Here is a 16,658-nt window from a genome sequence, read left to right on the forward strand (position 1 = left end):
GCAAAGCTCGAATGAATACTGGCTGGCGCACCGAGTACTCCGTACAAACCTTCAAATGTTGGTCCTCCCGCATTTAAACAATCCACAGTGGCAGAATGCAAATGTCTGCCGTTGATATGGCAGAGTGCTCCAATCACTCCGACGTCCATGGCAACCAATAGGAATGGGCTGGCCACAACTCCTCCCCCAGGAAAATTGTCCCCGCACCCTCGCAACGACCGGGCCGAGGCTCATCGCATTCGCATCCAGCGGCCAAACTCCAAATTGCAAATTTCCGTTGCTTGGGTTGGAAACATACGGTACATAAATACGGCGCTCTGCAGAAATTATATTTTCCTGCTTACTGAATCGCAATCGTCACTTGGAAGGCGACAAGAACGTTTCAACAGCTTCAACAGAGCAGCTCGCCGCGGTTTGGAAAGGGGCCATCTGGCGGCAACAAATCATCAGGAAAGACGTTACCTGCCACTGCCACCGTCACCTCATCTACAAATCACAACTCTCGCACTCGTCGCACGAATTGCTGCCGTTTGCATAGCCGTTATTCCGTACATACAATGTCCTACCCCGAGTCGCATTATCTCAGCCCCATCTGGCGAGATGACCTATTCAGTGAGTCCCTCAACCCGTTATTGGCTGCTCTCGACCAATTGAGCTGTCCAAGTCTTCGACTAGAGTTTAAACCTTGAACGACTTGTTCTGGTCCAAGCAAAGAAAAATTCTGCTCATGTTCTTTTGCTAACGGGGAATCTGTGCAACAGAGGGTCGCGTCGCCTTTGTGACGGGTGGTGCTGGCACGATCTGCAGTATGCAGACGAGGGCGCTTGTGCGTTTGGGTGCCGACGCCTGCATTATTGGACGTAACGTGGAGAAGACAGAAAAGGCTGCCAAGGACATCGCAACAGTTCGTCCCGGCGCAAAGGTTATCGGCATCGGAGGATGCGATGTCCGCAAGGTAAGCACGCGTGGGCAACATGTTCCAAGAGGGCCTCTGTTGCGCTGCAGGTGTCATGCCGTCTTGACTCTTGATGTTATTCATGATGGGGATTGCTTTTGCTGCACTGCTCTACTTTGAACTTCTGATGGTTAAACTAGCTTTGTATCTGATGAAGTCCCGTGCTGACCTTCGCCTTTAGGTTGAGAGCCTGAAGGAGGCTGCTGCCCGCTGTGCAAAGGAGCTAGGCGGTATCGACTTTGTCATGTGAGTATATTTACATTTTGACATAAAGGGGCTGGCACAGGAGAGCCCCCACCACAGCCGTTGTGTGCTGTGCTCTTCACCCTAATTTACGTATACAAGCTCATCTAACACATCAATAGTGCCGGAGCAGCAGGCAACTTCCTCGTCTCCATGGAAGCCATGAGCCCCAACGCGTTCAAGGCCGTCATGGACATCGATGTCCTCGGCACCTTCAACACCATCAAGTCCACCATGCCCTACCTCCTCAAAAGCCCCGACGCACGCATCATCTACGTCTCCGCCACCTTCCACTACACCGGCATGCCTATGCAGGGCCACGTCGCAGCTGCCAAGGCGTCTGTTGACTCCCTCATGGCATCTGTAGCTCTGGAATACGGTCCGCGCGGCGTCACGAGCAACGTCATCTCTCCCGGCGCCATTGCCGATACTGAAGGCGCTGCCCGGCTTTTGACAGGTGATGCAGCTGCCCTCAAGCACCGCGCTAGAGCTATCCCCACTGGTCGTCTGGGAACTGTCAAGGATATTGATGATGCTACGGTGTACCTGTTCAGCTCTGCTGGCTCTCACGTTAACGGACACGTGTTGGTCGTTGACGGTGGTTCGTGGAGAAGACAGGGCTCACTTGCCATGGGCGGAGAGGATGTGAAGTACCCTGATTTCTTACTCGCAGACGGTGAGGAGCCCAAGGTGAAGCTGTAAATTAGCCGTGCTATGGGTCCTGTTATAGTCGAAGAAAGGAGCTAGTATTATAATCAAGCTTTCGCCAGCTACGCGATATGTTTCGTTTCAACCCAAATGTGCGAGACGTTGGGAGACGCAAGAACAGTAGTGCATGCTTCACCAATGATTAAAATCCGACAGGAATGTCAACGATGGAGTTTGTGGAGAGCTATGTTTTTTTTTTTTTTGGCCGGATAAAAGGTCAACCTGTTTGTCCGCCGACCAGAGCCCCGATGTCCGCATATGCATGCCGCAATTGGGCCGAGTGACAAGAAGGGGACATGGAGCAACCCAGCCGATGAGCTTGGTGCGTACTACAAAGACATGCAACCTCTACAGTGGACTAACATAAGGCTGCGTTGAGATTGATTGGGTGTAATCATGAGGTGAATAAGGAAGGGGAAAACAGCACGTCTGGTGGAAAGTAACATCGGGACGAGGCAACTCTTCAACTCCAATACATGACAAGCTTTTGCTGGTGAAAATGAATCCGGCGTACTTACCCGAGATATAAAATTTCTCCAGTTTACTACGGATGTGCATGATCCCTTCATGCAGGTCAAAACGGTTATGTGGTCCTTTCTCCACGTGTTGTTCCGTTGCCGCCCTCAAGGATGGCGTGGGAACGAGCATCCATTTGGAACTCGTCTGATTCATGCAAATGATAAAACGATCGTGGCCGTACATGATGAGAGTGATGGCATGGCCCCGGTTTATTGACGGTGCCCTGACCCGTGCAGCCGCCGTTGGGGCCGTGGACGGCTGTCGGCGTTCCCCTGGGACAGGCAAGCCTCTTCCAACGGTAAAAGGCAGGATGGTTCTTTGCTACACATGGGAGAAGTTTCCGCACAATAAGAAGCGCATAGTGACGGCTGGTCTCTCTTTGAAAACTCCTTCGGCGTATCTTGTCAGGTAATTCGGGCCGTTGTGAACTTGTGGGCGGTCATATCGGGGCGTTATCCGCTATCTGAGAATCAGTATTCCGTATCGGCGATAGCTGGGGAATGGCCGGAGATGCACGTTTCGCAAATTATCTGGACTGGCGTGGCGCTTTGATTTGGTTTATTCGCCGCTCTTTGGGATGCAACTAGAATGGCAATGGTAAGAAGCCAATCCCTGATCAGCTCGTATCTCCCATGCTCGCTTTCTGAATCGGTTCAGCCTTGACTTGGGAATATTGTTTTTCGCATCTCCACTGAGACATGCTGTCGAGGTGCGCCCTTTGGCATGGTGGAGACGAGAAACAAGTTCTTTACATGAGCTTGCATTTGCATTAGCTTAGAAAAAATGAGCCAATTTGACTACGGCTGAGCTGTGACCGAATTAGTCCGTAGAATCAAGATCCGAGAGAGAACATAGGAAGCCGTTGAAAGTGGTCAATGTACAGAAGTTCCAAGCTGAAAGGAGACAACAGTACACAATGGATGACAGCTTCGGACCATCGCTCGACAGGGGTGTACGGAGGTGAGGAAAAGCGCTTGAGAAATAACGAATGAACTCTGGTTCTGACGTTTGCACCCATCTGCCCGTTGCCATTTGCTTTTTGACCTCGAATGTTTGCAAACAGGTACGGTTCAAATATTGGCCCGCTTTACGTACTTGGATGGGCCAGGGATTGATTGCAGAAGCTACGGTGGGGAGGGATGTTGACGGTAGTGGGCAGGTGCGACCCTGCCAACCTGTCATGCTCTGTTGCTGGTCGAACTGCTCCATTGAGCCTTCCCTAGCTCGCCCGTCCCGCGGGGCATCTGCTCCCCCTCACCAGATGGCTGCGGGTATCCTCCGATTCACGCATTCAGTCCCCGGGCTATATGAGGAGCTGGTCCCGCCAGGAACTTTTCAAAATTATTTCTTTTTGACTTCCCTTTGGACTTTGCCGAAGCTTCGTGCTCTGCTATCCTCTGTTGTATTCACTAGCTCTTGCAGGGCCCTCAATTGGACCTCTACCGGACCTTGGGATATCACAACACATCTCGACCCCCGCCAAGAAGACAATGCAATCCAAGCTCCTTGTTGCCTTGTCGGCCGCCGCCGCCACCACGCTCGTCTCGGCCGCCGAGGAGCGTGTTCTGGGCGTCTACATCTTTCACCGCCATGGTGACCGCACCGCCAAGGCTTGGGCTCCTGTGAACCTGACTGCTCTCGGAGCCGAAGAGGTTCACTCGTCCGGATCCTTCTATCGCAAGCGCTACGTCCAGACCGACGCCTCGGTCCGCATTGCCGGTGTCAGCAGCAACAACCCCGTCCTGTCTCAGCTCTCCGTTATTGCACCTCAGGATGCCGTTCTGTACAACTCGGCCCTGACGTTCCTCCAGGGACTGTACCCCCCTACTGGTCAGAGCGAGACTCTCGCCAACGGAACCAAGGTTGAGGGTCCTCTCGGCGGATACCAGTATATTCCTATCAACGCCATCAGCAATGCTGCTACGGCAAACAAGGCTGAAAACCAGGGTTGGCTCCAGGGTGCCAGCGGCTGTGACAATGGCGTCAAGAGCTCCAACGCCTACTTCACCTCCGCTGACTACCAGAAGACGTATGATGAGTCTTTGGACTTGTACCAGAGCATTCTGCCAGTTATCAACACCACTTATAACAAGGATGCTGCCAACTTCAAGAACGGCTACACTAGTATGTACCCCCGCCATTTCCTGCGTTTCTGCTTCAGACACCCAAACAGCGCCGAGAAGTGCGATAGATAAAGGATACTAATAGACACAAGTTTGGGATTACATCAACGTCGCCAAGATCCACAACTCCTCTATTCCTTCTGAAAATCTCATCAATAGCCAAACTTTTGACCGTCTCTTCAACCTTGCCTCCGTCCATGAGTGGAACCTTGCCTACAATGCCAGCGAACCCGTGCGTGCGATTGCTGGTTCCGTCCTGGCCGGTCAAATCCTGGATTCTCTACAGGCCATTGTCGACGGCACCAAGGGGGCCGCCAGGTTCAATGCCCAGTTCGGCGCCTACGGCACCTTCATGGCCTTCTTTGGTCTCGCCCAACTCCCCAAAGCTAGCCAGGATTTCTACGGCATTGTCGACTACGCCTCCTCCATGACCTTCGAGCTCTTCACTACCAGCACCGCCGCCAAGCCCAGCACTGACGACATCAATGTCCGCTTCCTCTTCGCCAACGGGACTGCCGCCAACAACGAACTCAAGCCTTTCCCTCTCTTCGGCCAGGACAAGACCTCTCTCTCCTGGAGCGACTTCAGGTCTGGCATGACCAAGTTCGCCATCGCCGACACCAAGCACTGGTGCACACTCTGCGGCAGCACCAGTAGCACCTGTGCGGCCAACTCCACCTCTGGCAGCGACGACCCTTCCGCCCAGTCCAACGCCTCTTCTGACAACGGCGTCTCCAAGCCCGTCGCCGGCGTCATTGGCGCTCTCGTCACCCTAATAGTCATCCTCGGCATCCAGGCCGCCGTCATGCTCTTGGCCGGTCTCCGCCTCGTCAGAAAGTCTACGTTGGCTAGAGCCAACAATGGCCCCGAGACCGCTGGCATCAAGGGTCAGTAGTGTCTTGTCGATGTCACCACTCGTCTTTATATTTTTTGGCTCCACGACTTTAGATTGGAGCGGGATACCTGAAAGTGTCTAAAAATTTCCTTGAAAAAAAATCATCATGTACATAATGTAACTGTACATCGTGTAAATGTTTTACGGCCAACAACGAAAATGCATATTCATGGGTATAGGAAGGAAGGTCACACAACTAGGGCAATGCAGTGCCTGGAGAGTTTGTACATAGTCAGATACCACTTGATTGGATAATGAGACAAAATTATGCGAACAATGAGAGTTGCACATCATTCCTCCCATGTTGATTTGAAGTCTTGAATGTAAATTCCTGTACAATAGTCAGCCCACGTTTAGGTAGATGTTAACTAGGCTGTAAGCTGTTCATATTACTTTTCACTATAATCTGAAGATGAACCCCTTCAAGCCTAGAGTTCAAGCCATGATATCCTGGCTGTTAATGCATTAAACCATCGATATTAACCGCACCCAACTCCCCAGCAGTAATCCGACAATGACTTGTTCCCCCCCCCCAAAATGCATCAAAGAAACGACACTCCGGTAAGGAGGTATTACGATTATCGAAGACGAGTCAAGGCTAAAAGGTCGTTGCGGGTATAGAATGCTCTGATACGCTTCCCGAATATATCTGTTCTAGTTAGAATGACTGCCTTCATGTGGGGGGAGACGAGAAAACTTACACAGCGGTAGGCTGAGCAAACAAATCCCCATTTGAATAGATGCTACAATGAGAAACACGGTCCGGAATCCACCGCCAATAACCCAGTCGTACGCATAAAAGGTAAGAACGAAACTGAAAATGTTCTTGAAGATAATCATCAAGGTAAACCCTTCAATGGTTAAATCGCCTGTAAATGGGTGTCAGTTTTAAAGAAAAAAGACTAGGGTGAATCCATGTTAGCAGGACTTACGGTACGCGTCTACGATGTACAGTGAACTAGCAACACTGCCAATAACCATGCCGCCGACTTCAAAGGCAAAGAAAACCAACGGAACAGTGTACGAGTACTTGCCCGACAGCAGGTCGTTGGATGTAATGCCGAATCCGTATAGCCCAATTCCTGCTGCAATGAGCATAGGAATAACGAGGATAAGTCGAAACTCGGGCTCGTAAATGCCATTGTTACGCTTTGTGAGCGCCTTTGCGGTTGTATCGGCCAAAAGACCAGAAATAATAAAACCCAACAAGGCTCCCAGAAACGGCGCGGTGTAAGTATAGCCGGCCTTTTCCTCGCCCCAAAAGAATGGTGGTCCAATAAAGACGACAGCAATAATAACACCAATGAAGATGGTCCATCCAATCATAGCACCCTGGATGAGGCAGCCCCAAACAAAGGCAGGGTTCAAGATAAGGGGGAATGGCCGAAGGAATAGGACCCAATAGCGTTCATGAGTCTTTCTGCCGTCGAACAACGACATTGACTCGACAAAGGTCTTCACTGGTGTATTCGCGTGGCCGATTGGCTGCATCGCCGACGACTTCGGGAAGAGGATAAATCCATGGGGGCGAGGAGGTTCGACAGGTTGGGGAGCCGTAGAGCTAGGAGGACTTGTGGAAGGGTTCAGTTTCTCCTCTTCGACCACGCTATCGATGTTGAGTTTTGCCTCGCGTCTGTAGGCAGTTTCGGGACAGAAGAGGAACACCGCAGGGAATGTGACGGCCGAGAAGATGGCTAACAGATAGAAGGTCCACTGCCAACCAATCGTGTGTGTGATTTTGCCCACGACAACAGGGGTAAAGAAAGCACCTCCAAAGACGGCCAAATTGGTGAAGGCCATGCGGACACCGCGCTGGTGGACGCAGTACAAGTCGCCGACAGCGGCATTGAGCAAACTTTCGAATGGAGCGGCACCGATGCCCTGGAAGGCGCGGGCCGCGGCGAGGCTGTTGTAATGAGATTTTTGATCTCGCGACTGACCAAACGGGGCATCTCTAGCCTTTGGAGGGAAGTTGCCGGTAGCACCACCCCAGGCGCTGGAAAAGATGACAAAGATGATGCCAATCAGGAACAGATGGCGTTTGCCCCAAATGCGACCAGAGGGAACGAAGAAGATTGCAGCGCAACCAGCGCCGAGCAGATAGTAGCCCGTTAACGCGGCGGTATCCGACAGAGTGGCGCTGAAGTAGGCGGAAATAACAAGTGTATTGGAAGCTAGAATGGCGCCGAGGGCGGTGGCCAAGATGGCAGCAAAGCACAGGGTGAAGGTAATTAGATCACGCTTCCATATTGGCCAATTGAGGGGATCGTTGGGGTCATCAGAAGGTTGAGGGACCTATGTATGCAAGTTGCAAAATGGCATCAGCTTCCATCAGAGACTCTCGGATTGCAATTTTGGAGGCGAGTTTAACGTTCATCGTTGGCAGGACGTGGGAGGCGGGACATACGAGGATGATGTGGGAAATCGGATCGGATTTCAAGTGTTGTTCATTGTCGGAAGCCTCTTGTGGGCGGGTTGGTTCGTCAAAGTATCTTGTGGTACCTGAGTAAATCGGATTTGGTAAGTGGTTGGTGTGTTGGTCCAAGTTATTGCCGTCATCTTGTGCAACTTGGCGTGCGACGGAGGCGAGTGTGCATGTGCATACCTGGGACCCTTTCGTGGCCATGAGCCTCGAGAATTCCGAGGCCCATCTTTATGCTCTACCGCCGTGTCTTTGAACAGTCGAGTTCTGGGTGTCAGTGAGAAGACAAGATGTGCATGGCGATTTAAAGGGAGCGCGAGGGAGACCTCTAGGGAGATGGAGGGACGCGGAGGATGTGAGATGGGATCAAGGGTACATGTACGGAAAAGATGCAGGGTGAGGACTAGAATCTATGGGGACCAGGGATGTTTAAAGTGTCGACGGCTGCGACATTCTGACAGGGACTACTCCGTACTCCGTCTCCGTAATAGCTGCCAGTCCACGCGCCAGCTCCAGGGCGGCGTCATTGGGGCGTTGACGGCGGGCCCGAGGCACCTCGTCGCCGTGGGAAGGAGCAGTCCAAGCTGCTATCCGAATTGGGTTGCGCGCCAAGAACTCAAGGAACTCCAAGTCACCAACACCAGACTCTGCTCATGACGAGCACTGGAGACCTCGGAACCATCCACGGAGTAGCCGTTGCTACACTTTTAGGCATCTTCCGTCACTTGCCAAACAGCCTGCGTTACGTGCCATCTAGTCCAAGAGCCATCAAAAGCATACACTCATGTCGTGGCCAACACCCACGGCCGTGGCGCACCGGGACCACAGCTGCATCACGAAGCCTGTGACACCATGACACACAGCAGAGCCGTCTCGCTCCTCTCACTCGAATGCTGCGGGACGCATAAACGGCTCTTGCCGCTTGTCTTGGTACGCAATGCGGAACGACCATACTTGATCTTGTACTCTGTAGCGTGCCACGCAACATGGCACCCAGGCCTTCTCCCGCACGACGTCGGTAAGCAATCAAAGACGGACGCCACCCTCCACCACAGAATCTCCCAACCAGTCAGCATATGTCGGAAATGTCCAGGACCTGCGCAAGGAGCTACTCATTAACAGGTGTGGGAAGCCCCTTGAGGCGTTTGCACAATAGTAGCACTAGCATACGCAGACATTCTACCCGTTTAAGGATTTGACTCGACTCCGAACGGCCAAAAGGAGACACCGATGGAAACCCCCGTGCTAGACAACAAGCTGTCTTTACGACCACGATTCATTAGTGGTACTGGTAACCAAGGGCCCCAAAGAGCAGCTGTGCAAGACCACAGGAGTCGTGCGTGGTGTGTTGTCGTCGGTCGACCTCAAAGACCTGTGGGTTATGTTCGTCACAGGACTTGCAACGACCTCGACGTTCGCACTTTTCCAAGGAGTTGCCCGCTCTATTCCTTTTGTCGGCAAGTATGCGAACACGAAAACGAACATGGGGGGCGGCCAATGCGGGGGGATTCGCCATGATCTACTACTTGAGCATGATCAAACAAGTCCCGAATTGGGACATCTTCTGCTCCCTATTTTGGATATAGACCTAAACGCTTCGAATAGGGTCGAAAATTTGCCACATGTTGGCAGTACATGGTTAAAGGGAAGCGTAGGCCATCTATACCTTCTGAAATCTTCTCGGCATTGCCTTTTGAGTCTCTTCTCACTATCCATTAGAAGTCGCAATAAATCCAACTGCTGCCAACGTTTTCGGGGACCATGACGCGTCAAGGAACAGCTGCATCCCTAGGACCATTTATTTATCGGCCGATTCGTGCAGGAAGATGCGTTACACATGAGCGACTCTTATGTATGTCCGCCGCCCAGTCTTGATTCCATTTGCGGGGTAGTACCGAGTACTCGATGCATGTGTTTCGTTTCCTACCGAGCAACTCAGCCCGACAAAGGTCCGGGAAGCCAGTTTCGCAAGCTGCTACCGTCAAGCGACACAACTAGTATATGTGAAACATTTTGTGGAATATCGATCAGCAAAGGTGACTTGTCTTGCTAGCCTAGCATCCAGACTTCCAGATGTGCTATCGAATTCAGTGATGTCGGCAGCCAGCACACCCAGCTGATTGCATACAAACACCGTGTAATACATCACAGATTTTCCCGCCGAGGCCTTCACATGACGGTATTTTCCCTATAATTATGATTTCTACTGTAAAAGTTTCCCTCTCGCTTGCTCTGATGTACATATTGACATGGAGAGTAAAATCTGCCAAGCTACCAACCGTGTGGAACAAACGGCAGGCTGTCTTGTGCTCACTACGTACATGGTACTACATTACTTTTCTTCTTGATTTATATGATGGTTCCATTCTACATGTAAGCCGGAGATGATGGTCATATCTTTCACCTGGGGCCATCGAAATGCCTACCGAGTCCCAGCAATGTCCCACCAACAGAATAAGTAGCGACAACACATCGTGCATGAAATCCATCCTCGATAGATTCAACACCATCACTAGTCCCGCTTCTTCTGTTCCTCAACCCAGGTATTCCACTCGCCAACCAAGACACAAAGCCCTTCAGCCGTGCTACAAACGCCCTCGTAGCCCAACCCTCCCTCGCCAACCGGCCTCCTCGCATCCCCATCGTCAGCAATCTGTGTAACCGCCGAGTCCACAATGCCTGGTTGGAACAGACACATGGGTTCCGCCGGCTCCCTCAGCCCTAGCCTTCCCAAGGCCGGCATCTTCTTCAAAAGTACGCAGTAGGCCTCGATCGCAAACGCCACCAGCAGCAACACCGCCGGCGGGGGGTAGTCTACCTGGAGCCCCGTAACGCTGAGCTCATCCAGCAAAAGATAGAGGTCATCAAAGCGCATCGGCGGGCCCTCGTCCGTCACCGTAAACGGCCTCCCGGACACAGCCGCGCCGGCGTCACCCACCAGCGCCTCCTGGAGGAGCAGATGCGCGAGCGAGACGTTCCTCGCGCCGACCCAGCTCTGGACCCAGGGCGCCGAAAAAGTAGGCACCCGACCGCGCCGCAGCATCCGCCCGATAATCTGGTCGTCCCTGTGGCCGTACACGCCATTTCCGGGACGAATACACCCCGTCCTGAAGCCGGGAGTGTTTGCAGCGCATACCACGCGCTCGGCCTCGGCCTTGCTTCGCGCATAGTTGCTCGGGAACTCAGCCGGCGACTTGGACGGCTTGAAAAAGTCCCTGTCGGAGAGGTACTGGATCAAGTTTCGTGGGTGACGGCGCCACGGGAGCGAGAACCAGTGCACCGCGCGGGCGGCCACGTGGGAGCTCGAGGTGAAGATGAAGATGTCGGCACCGGCTTTCTGCGCAGCAGAGATGGAGTTTGCCGTCCCGACCACGTTGACCCGCGAACAGCGCGTGTAGAACAGCGGATGTCGCTCATAGGGCCGGATCACGGCTGCCGTGTGGAAGACCGTTAGTGGCAGGCGGGCGACTGATGATGGCCATGGTGTTTCAAAGGCCGCCGCCGTTGATGCGTCGGATGTAATGTCCGCTTGGGCAAACAATACCCGGGATGCTCGTCCAGAGATGCTGAATTCGTCACGGGAGGGCGGCCGAATGTCCACCAGTCGAATTGCTGATGGTGGTGTCCCGCCGTCCAAGAGGTCGAGGATAATTTGAGCTCCAACAAGACCTGGGGTTTAGCAAGTCAGTCAATGGGCGTCAACAGACAAATTCCAAACGATCCAAAAGATCCCAGAGATCCCAGAGACGGGGTGGCCAACCGGAACCACCAACAACGATATATCTTCTGTTCAGCCTTGGCGGGTGATTCTTGCGAAAGTCGATCCCTTCAGCTTTAATCTTTGCGTCAACTCTGCGAACGTATTCTCGGGTCAATGCCTCTGCTTTGTAAATAGATATACCCGACGACAGTTCTGGAGTCCGCGTCATAATTTTGTTCAGTCGCACAATGAACACCACCACTCCAAGTAGCACAAGCAGCGATAATAGAATCATGGTGATGGTCGAATGACGCCGGTATAGGGCCTACAGGCAACCACTGTTGGACAGCAGCCAAGATGCCTTCAACTCGTTCTTGTCCCATCTTATGTGCACCTTGAGCAAGCTTGGATCCGGCCGCTTCTGCCGTCAATGGCATTAAGCGCTAGCAACGTCGCTTAAGCATGGCAGCTTCCGGACCCATCGATTTCGATACGCATGCCACTCCTAGCACCCAAAAACATCGGAAGCAACCTTACTGGACATGCAATTACCTAGGCACCTAGGTATGAATGCAATGGCACAGACACGTGAATTGAACCATCATACCACACCAATCTGCAGATGCATGTTATATAACTAGTACTATTTTAACGACTCTGCCAAAAGTGGAGGCCTCCTACTTGAAAGTTGAGGAGATCCCCTTCCAAGGATAATTACCAAAGCTCCATCTACCTCCAGCCTATCCCAGTGCACCCCCCCGCACAGCTTCATTCAGCTATCTCCTGATGTCAATCCTCATTGTGTCCGGCCAATATCTGCACACTTTCATGGTACTTCACCAGGTCACCAAAACCGTACTGGACCTTTTCGCGCTTCCTCCTCTGCGAGGGAGTTACCAAAAGTCAACCCACCGTCATTTGACTGTCCGTTGTCATTGTAATGCCCGATCTTATCTAGGCTTCCAATCATCTTCAGAGCCGGGCCATATAGGCTAAAGAACAGACCTTGGGATGAAAGATCTTCAGAACTCCACGATGATTTACCACCAATAGACAAGCCGGAATTTTCTTGCATGATTTTCTCCATTCTTGATGAGGTTAGGTATGCTTCGAACCACATTTTGGGGTTGCAGTCGCCCTGGCGCTTAAAAACACTCCATTGTCGACGATTGTCCCGTGCGTCGCCCGGCGACAGCTTCTGTGTCATTACAACAGAAAGATTGCTATCCATCGTATTGGTGCTTGAATATTTTGCCACATGACATATCGCGACTCCTTCGATTACAAGACCCAGTTTCTCATTGGCTGTAAGCTCAAGGGCCGTGATCCCATTCGGAACTGGACTAAAAAGACAGGTTAGTAGCTCGCTCACGCACATTGAAAGTTGTTATTCGCTTCAACTTACATAATGTGGAGAGAGTTCACAATAATCTGGCCAAAAACTCGATGAAGTACAGACATGTCCAAGTTCTTGGAACTATCTCCGCACACTTTAATGTCCCATGGGTGTTGAGGGCAGTGGACTAGGACGGAGCCCAGCTCAATGACTGGCCCCTGACACTTGTAATCGAATGTGTCCGCATTGATTTCTACAAAGAATGTCTCCCCTTTGAAGTTGCACGTAACTCGGAGCATAATCCCGATGACTGGCTTTGTCCACATCGGTATTGGTGTTGATGTCCCGGCTATTGCGTCAGCATCTGGTCCAATTGTGGATAGGACTGTAGAGAACCGAAGGTGTCCAGATGGTGTTGCATCTTCCAAATCGTCAAGAAGGTTAGCCATTCTCCGAAATGGGCCACTGAATGGGCCACTGAAGTCACTGGTAACATCAACTTGTTCGGCAGCAAAATTTACTATGTAAAATCGACCAAACTTAAGACGGACTGTGGCGTGACCAGGTGCAAACTGCATCATGGATGCTAACGATTTAATGCGCTCTTCCAAAGACCTGGCTGTTTCTGTGTCCACGCGTGGACGACCGCTTGAATGGATTGTTTTCTCCATACTGCACTCTCCAGGTGGAAGAGGGCTACTCATATGAGAGCTTGGCAAAGACTGATTGTCATTCTGCCTAGACTGAATGTAATGATTAGTCCAAGCTTGCGGGGAAATGAGGCTTGTGAGTATATGTATTACCTCTAACGGTAGTGTTGTGCTGGTGGAGGACATGGGTATAAGTTCCATTAGCTCAATTGGTGCACAGTCATCTAAGAGGCTTTGTTGCTGTTTGCTTGACAGCTGTCCCCGAGAGCAGTCAATATTAATATCCTCGTCAAAGCAAATGAGGTTCTCTGACTTGAGAGAGTCATTAGATGCGTGGCGGGTGGGGAATCGAGGCGAAGGACGGCTTGTAATAGTAGTCTCTAGAAGCGTGGTATGAGAGATCCCTTCTGTAGAAGCTGTGCCCATGCCTGGGGGCGAAGAACCACCTTCACATGCAGTCAAAAGATCTACATTTGGACCTTGCTGTGTCGCTTGTTGATCTTGAAGGATGAGCACTTCTGCTTTCTTGAAGAGGTTTGAGATGGCACTGGCTTCTTTGCTCTTATACCTATAGCCATTGAATACGCTAAATGACTTGGTTTTTTTCGGTTCAATGCCTCCCTTGCAGGGATAACTTGTCGAATCAGATTTCCAGCCATCTTTCCTCTTCGTGGCAGTCCTGATAGTCACGGCCGATCTTAGCAACCGGTATTCAGTTTTCAAGTCCTGGTTGGTAGCGTATGTAGTCTGTAGGAGACCAATTTGAGACAGGTACTTATAGACAAACTTTGTTTTGCCCTCGCTCTCATTATAGATGAGATGATGTTGGTGGTCAGAGATGGTTAACTAGGGATCAAAGGGTTAGTAATATATATGACTTCGCCTTCGATATCCTATAGACTTACTGCACACTGTAGGAGGTTATCTAGAATGGCGACTGCTTTGGTTATGGCATGTTCGCCTGCGTTGCTACCTAGATATAGCATTGTCCCTCCTAAATTATGAGACATGTCGCAGCCCAGCAGCGGCCCAAGGCTGTCGAAGGAATCAGGAAAGCCTAGATGATGCCATCCATCAGGTAGTTTTGTCAGTCTCTCAAACGTGTACCCTTTCTCCATCACTAGCCCGGTCCATGCCTGCTTATACGACAACGCTTGCATGGCCGCCGGGTATCTATAGTTATCCAAGGCTCGCCCATAGTCTTCTTGTGAGGTCGAAAGCCTGGCCCAGGGCATAGCATATGGAGAGGACATAATGTCAAGTCGTAGCTCACTGGTTGCGTACCCCAATGCTCTGTCAGCGACACGACATTCATCAATAAATTTCGACAAACATCCTTTAATCATGTCTGTAACTTCGGCTTGCCAAAGCTTATGCGTCATAACCTTGAACCATGGAACCTGGGGCTCATAGAGGATTTCTAAAATACGCTGATTCTGCTCCTGATTAGTTTTTGCATGCAAAGAGGGTTTATCCTTGAAGTCTAAGAAAACTTGCCTCTCCGTTCCATTCTTCCACCCAAGTCATGACCTGTTTGACGCCACCCGGCTTCAAAGGAGGATTTGAAGCGATATAAAATTCGATCCACGGACAAGAATCCATGGTTTCGATTTGACACGATTGGCTGGTGAACCGAAAGGCGGCACTCCAGCACGGAGGTCGCTTGGAATCTGTTCGTCTACCATTGTCTTAGCAAAAATCGAAACAACAAGGTCAGACGTGCACTGTGGAAGAGAGATATGGCCTTGAGAGACCTCGATCGTGGCTCATTCAATCCACGAAGTAGCACATTGCACATCTTACCAACAAAGGCGAGCTGAGTTGCTCTGAACGTTTGCAGGTAGAATTGCGACAATGACTGAAAGTCATAACCAGTACATCATCAGAATCAGTTGACATATTTCCATTTCCTAGCAATATACATACATCCAAGTGACCAAGACTAGATTGTCCATAGCTGAAGTTAGCAGATGGAACAAGAAAGCAACAAGGCTCGTCGGTCCGTTGAATACCTTGGTGCTCAAGTAGGTAGTACAGTGCTGAAGAGGTGAGGAAAAGTGGCCAGAACTTTGGAAGAAGCGACGAGAGAAAGTAAAGCCGGATGCAAAACAAAAAGCAGAGTCGTAGTAATCCATCCAGGTTTCACTTGTGGCATATATATGCAAAGAGTCAGCGTAGGCACATTGCTAATGCAACACAGGAAACTCACCTGCTGAAGGGAACGGGACGTGGCGGCAGAGTATGTTCCTGTCGCCACAGACTGCAGAAATATGAAGAAGAAGAAGAAGAAGAAGAAGAGGAAGAGAGAGAAAACAAGGGGCGAGAAAAGCACGCGAGTATTATGTATGACAGTGCCAGCTGGCTGCACCTGCCCGACGACACCCACATGCACCGACTGCAGGCACGCTCACACCAAGTCGGATTCGGAAACTTCTAGATTGCAAGTATCACCGAAACAAGCACACACAATCTATTGATAATCAACTAGGGGGTATCTGGCGTGTTACCAAGTATAGTTCAGAAAAGTGAAGAAAAAAGACGTATACATGCCATCCCATGTTTGTTGTATCATCAATGCATGCTTCCTGCCGCCTACTAATCCTTCTGTATAGTGTACTCCCTCCTCTCTTCACAACGCACCGGTCCTGAAAGAAAAAAGCGATGCCAAAAACCCAAGACTCAGATGACCCAAGTCCACCAAGTACGACGCAAAATAATAATAATATGCAGCAGGCCTAACATGTGCGAGGGTACTAGATTGGTCTGAGTGAGAAAAAGCCAAGAAAGAGACCAAAAACGCCGCCAAGCGCCTCATTATAATCCCCCCTCTTTATGGATTGAACGGGGACCGAGACTGCGGGAGACATCGTATCCTATTCCGTGGTGGCCAACCTATCGTTGTTGACGTGTTCGTCTATACTGGTGGTGACGTAAATGCAATAACAGGTGTAAAAAGCAAGTGTTCCATGGTCGAAATTGACGCTGTGAAGCTGCAATGTCCCCGAAGCTATAGTAGAAGTCTGATGACGGAATCGGAAGGTAGCGTAGCGGCTGAGCGTCTTGGTAGGTAGTTAGCAACAGCTCGTTGGCAAACTGTTGTAGGGGAA

General features: G+C 51.0%; 5 protein-coding genes across 5 annotated transcripts; 2 read left to right on the forward strand and 3 right to left on the reverse strand.

The window, feature by feature from the left end:
- Positions 1-557: 557 nt before the first annotated feature.
- Positions 558-1,900, forward strand: SPS19 (Peroxisomal 2,4-dienoyl-CoA reductase SPS19; the record flags this gene model as incomplete). Its single annotated transcript, XM_014690612.1, has 4 exons — positions 558-612; positions 762-955; positions 1,137-1,201; positions 1,321-1,900. 4 exons carry the CDS (start codon positions 558-560, stop codon positions 1,898-1,900), a joined length of 894 nt encoding a protein of 297 aa, XP_014546098.1.
- Positions 1,901-3,915: 2,015 nt separating this feature from the next.
- On the forward strand, positions 3,916-5,443 carry G6M90_00g102500 (uncharacterized protein; the record flags this gene model as incomplete). The annotated part of the gene is made up of 2 exons (XM_014690611.1): positions 3,916-4,549; positions 4,641-5,443. 2 exons carry the CDS (start codon positions 3,916-3,918, stop codon positions 5,441-5,443), a joined length of 1,437 nt encoding a protein of 478 aa, XP_014546097.1.
- Positions 5,444-6,021: 578 nt separating this feature from the next.
- Positions 6,022-8,094, reverse strand: G6M90_00g102510 (uncharacterized protein; the record flags this gene model as incomplete). The annotated part of the gene is made up of 5 exons (XM_014690610.1): positions 6,022-6,092; positions 6,145-6,312; positions 6,376-7,738; positions 7,851-7,945; positions 8,049-8,094. The coding sequence occupies 5 exons, from the start codon at positions 8,092-8,094 to the stop codon at positions 6,022-6,024; spliced, it is 1,743 nt and encodes a 580-aa protein (XP_014546096.1).
- A 2,283-nt stretch (positions 8,095-10,377) lies between these two features.
- Sdr42e1 (Short-chain dehydrogenase/reductase family 42E member 1) lies at positions 10,378-11,860 on the reverse strand (the record flags this gene model as incomplete). Its single annotated transcript, XM_014690609.1, has 2 exons — positions 10,378-11,534; positions 11,584-11,860. The coding sequence occupies 2 exons, from the start codon at positions 11,858-11,860 to the stop codon at positions 10,378-10,380; spliced, it is 1,434 nt and encodes a 477-aa protein (XP_014546095.1).
- Positions 11,861-12,409: 549 nt separating this feature from the next.
- Positions 12,410-14,804, reverse strand: G6M90_00g102530 (uncharacterized protein; the record flags this gene model as incomplete). The annotated part of the gene is made up of 4 exons (XM_014690608.2): positions 12,410-12,908; positions 12,971-13,644; positions 13,705-14,397; positions 14,457-14,804. 4 exons carry the CDS (start codon positions 14,802-14,804, stop codon positions 12,410-12,412), a joined length of 2,214 nt encoding a protein of 737 aa, XP_014546094.2.
- Positions 14,805-16,658: the final 1,854 nt, after the last annotated feature.

The sequence above is a fragment of the Metarhizium brunneum genome, chromosome 6 (assembly GCF_013426205.1).
Source record: "Metarhizium brunneum chromosome 6, complete sequence".
NCBI classification, from domain to species: Eukaryota; Fungi; Ascomycota; class Sordariomycetes; order Hypocreales; family Clavicipitaceae; genus Metarhizium; species Metarhizium brunneum.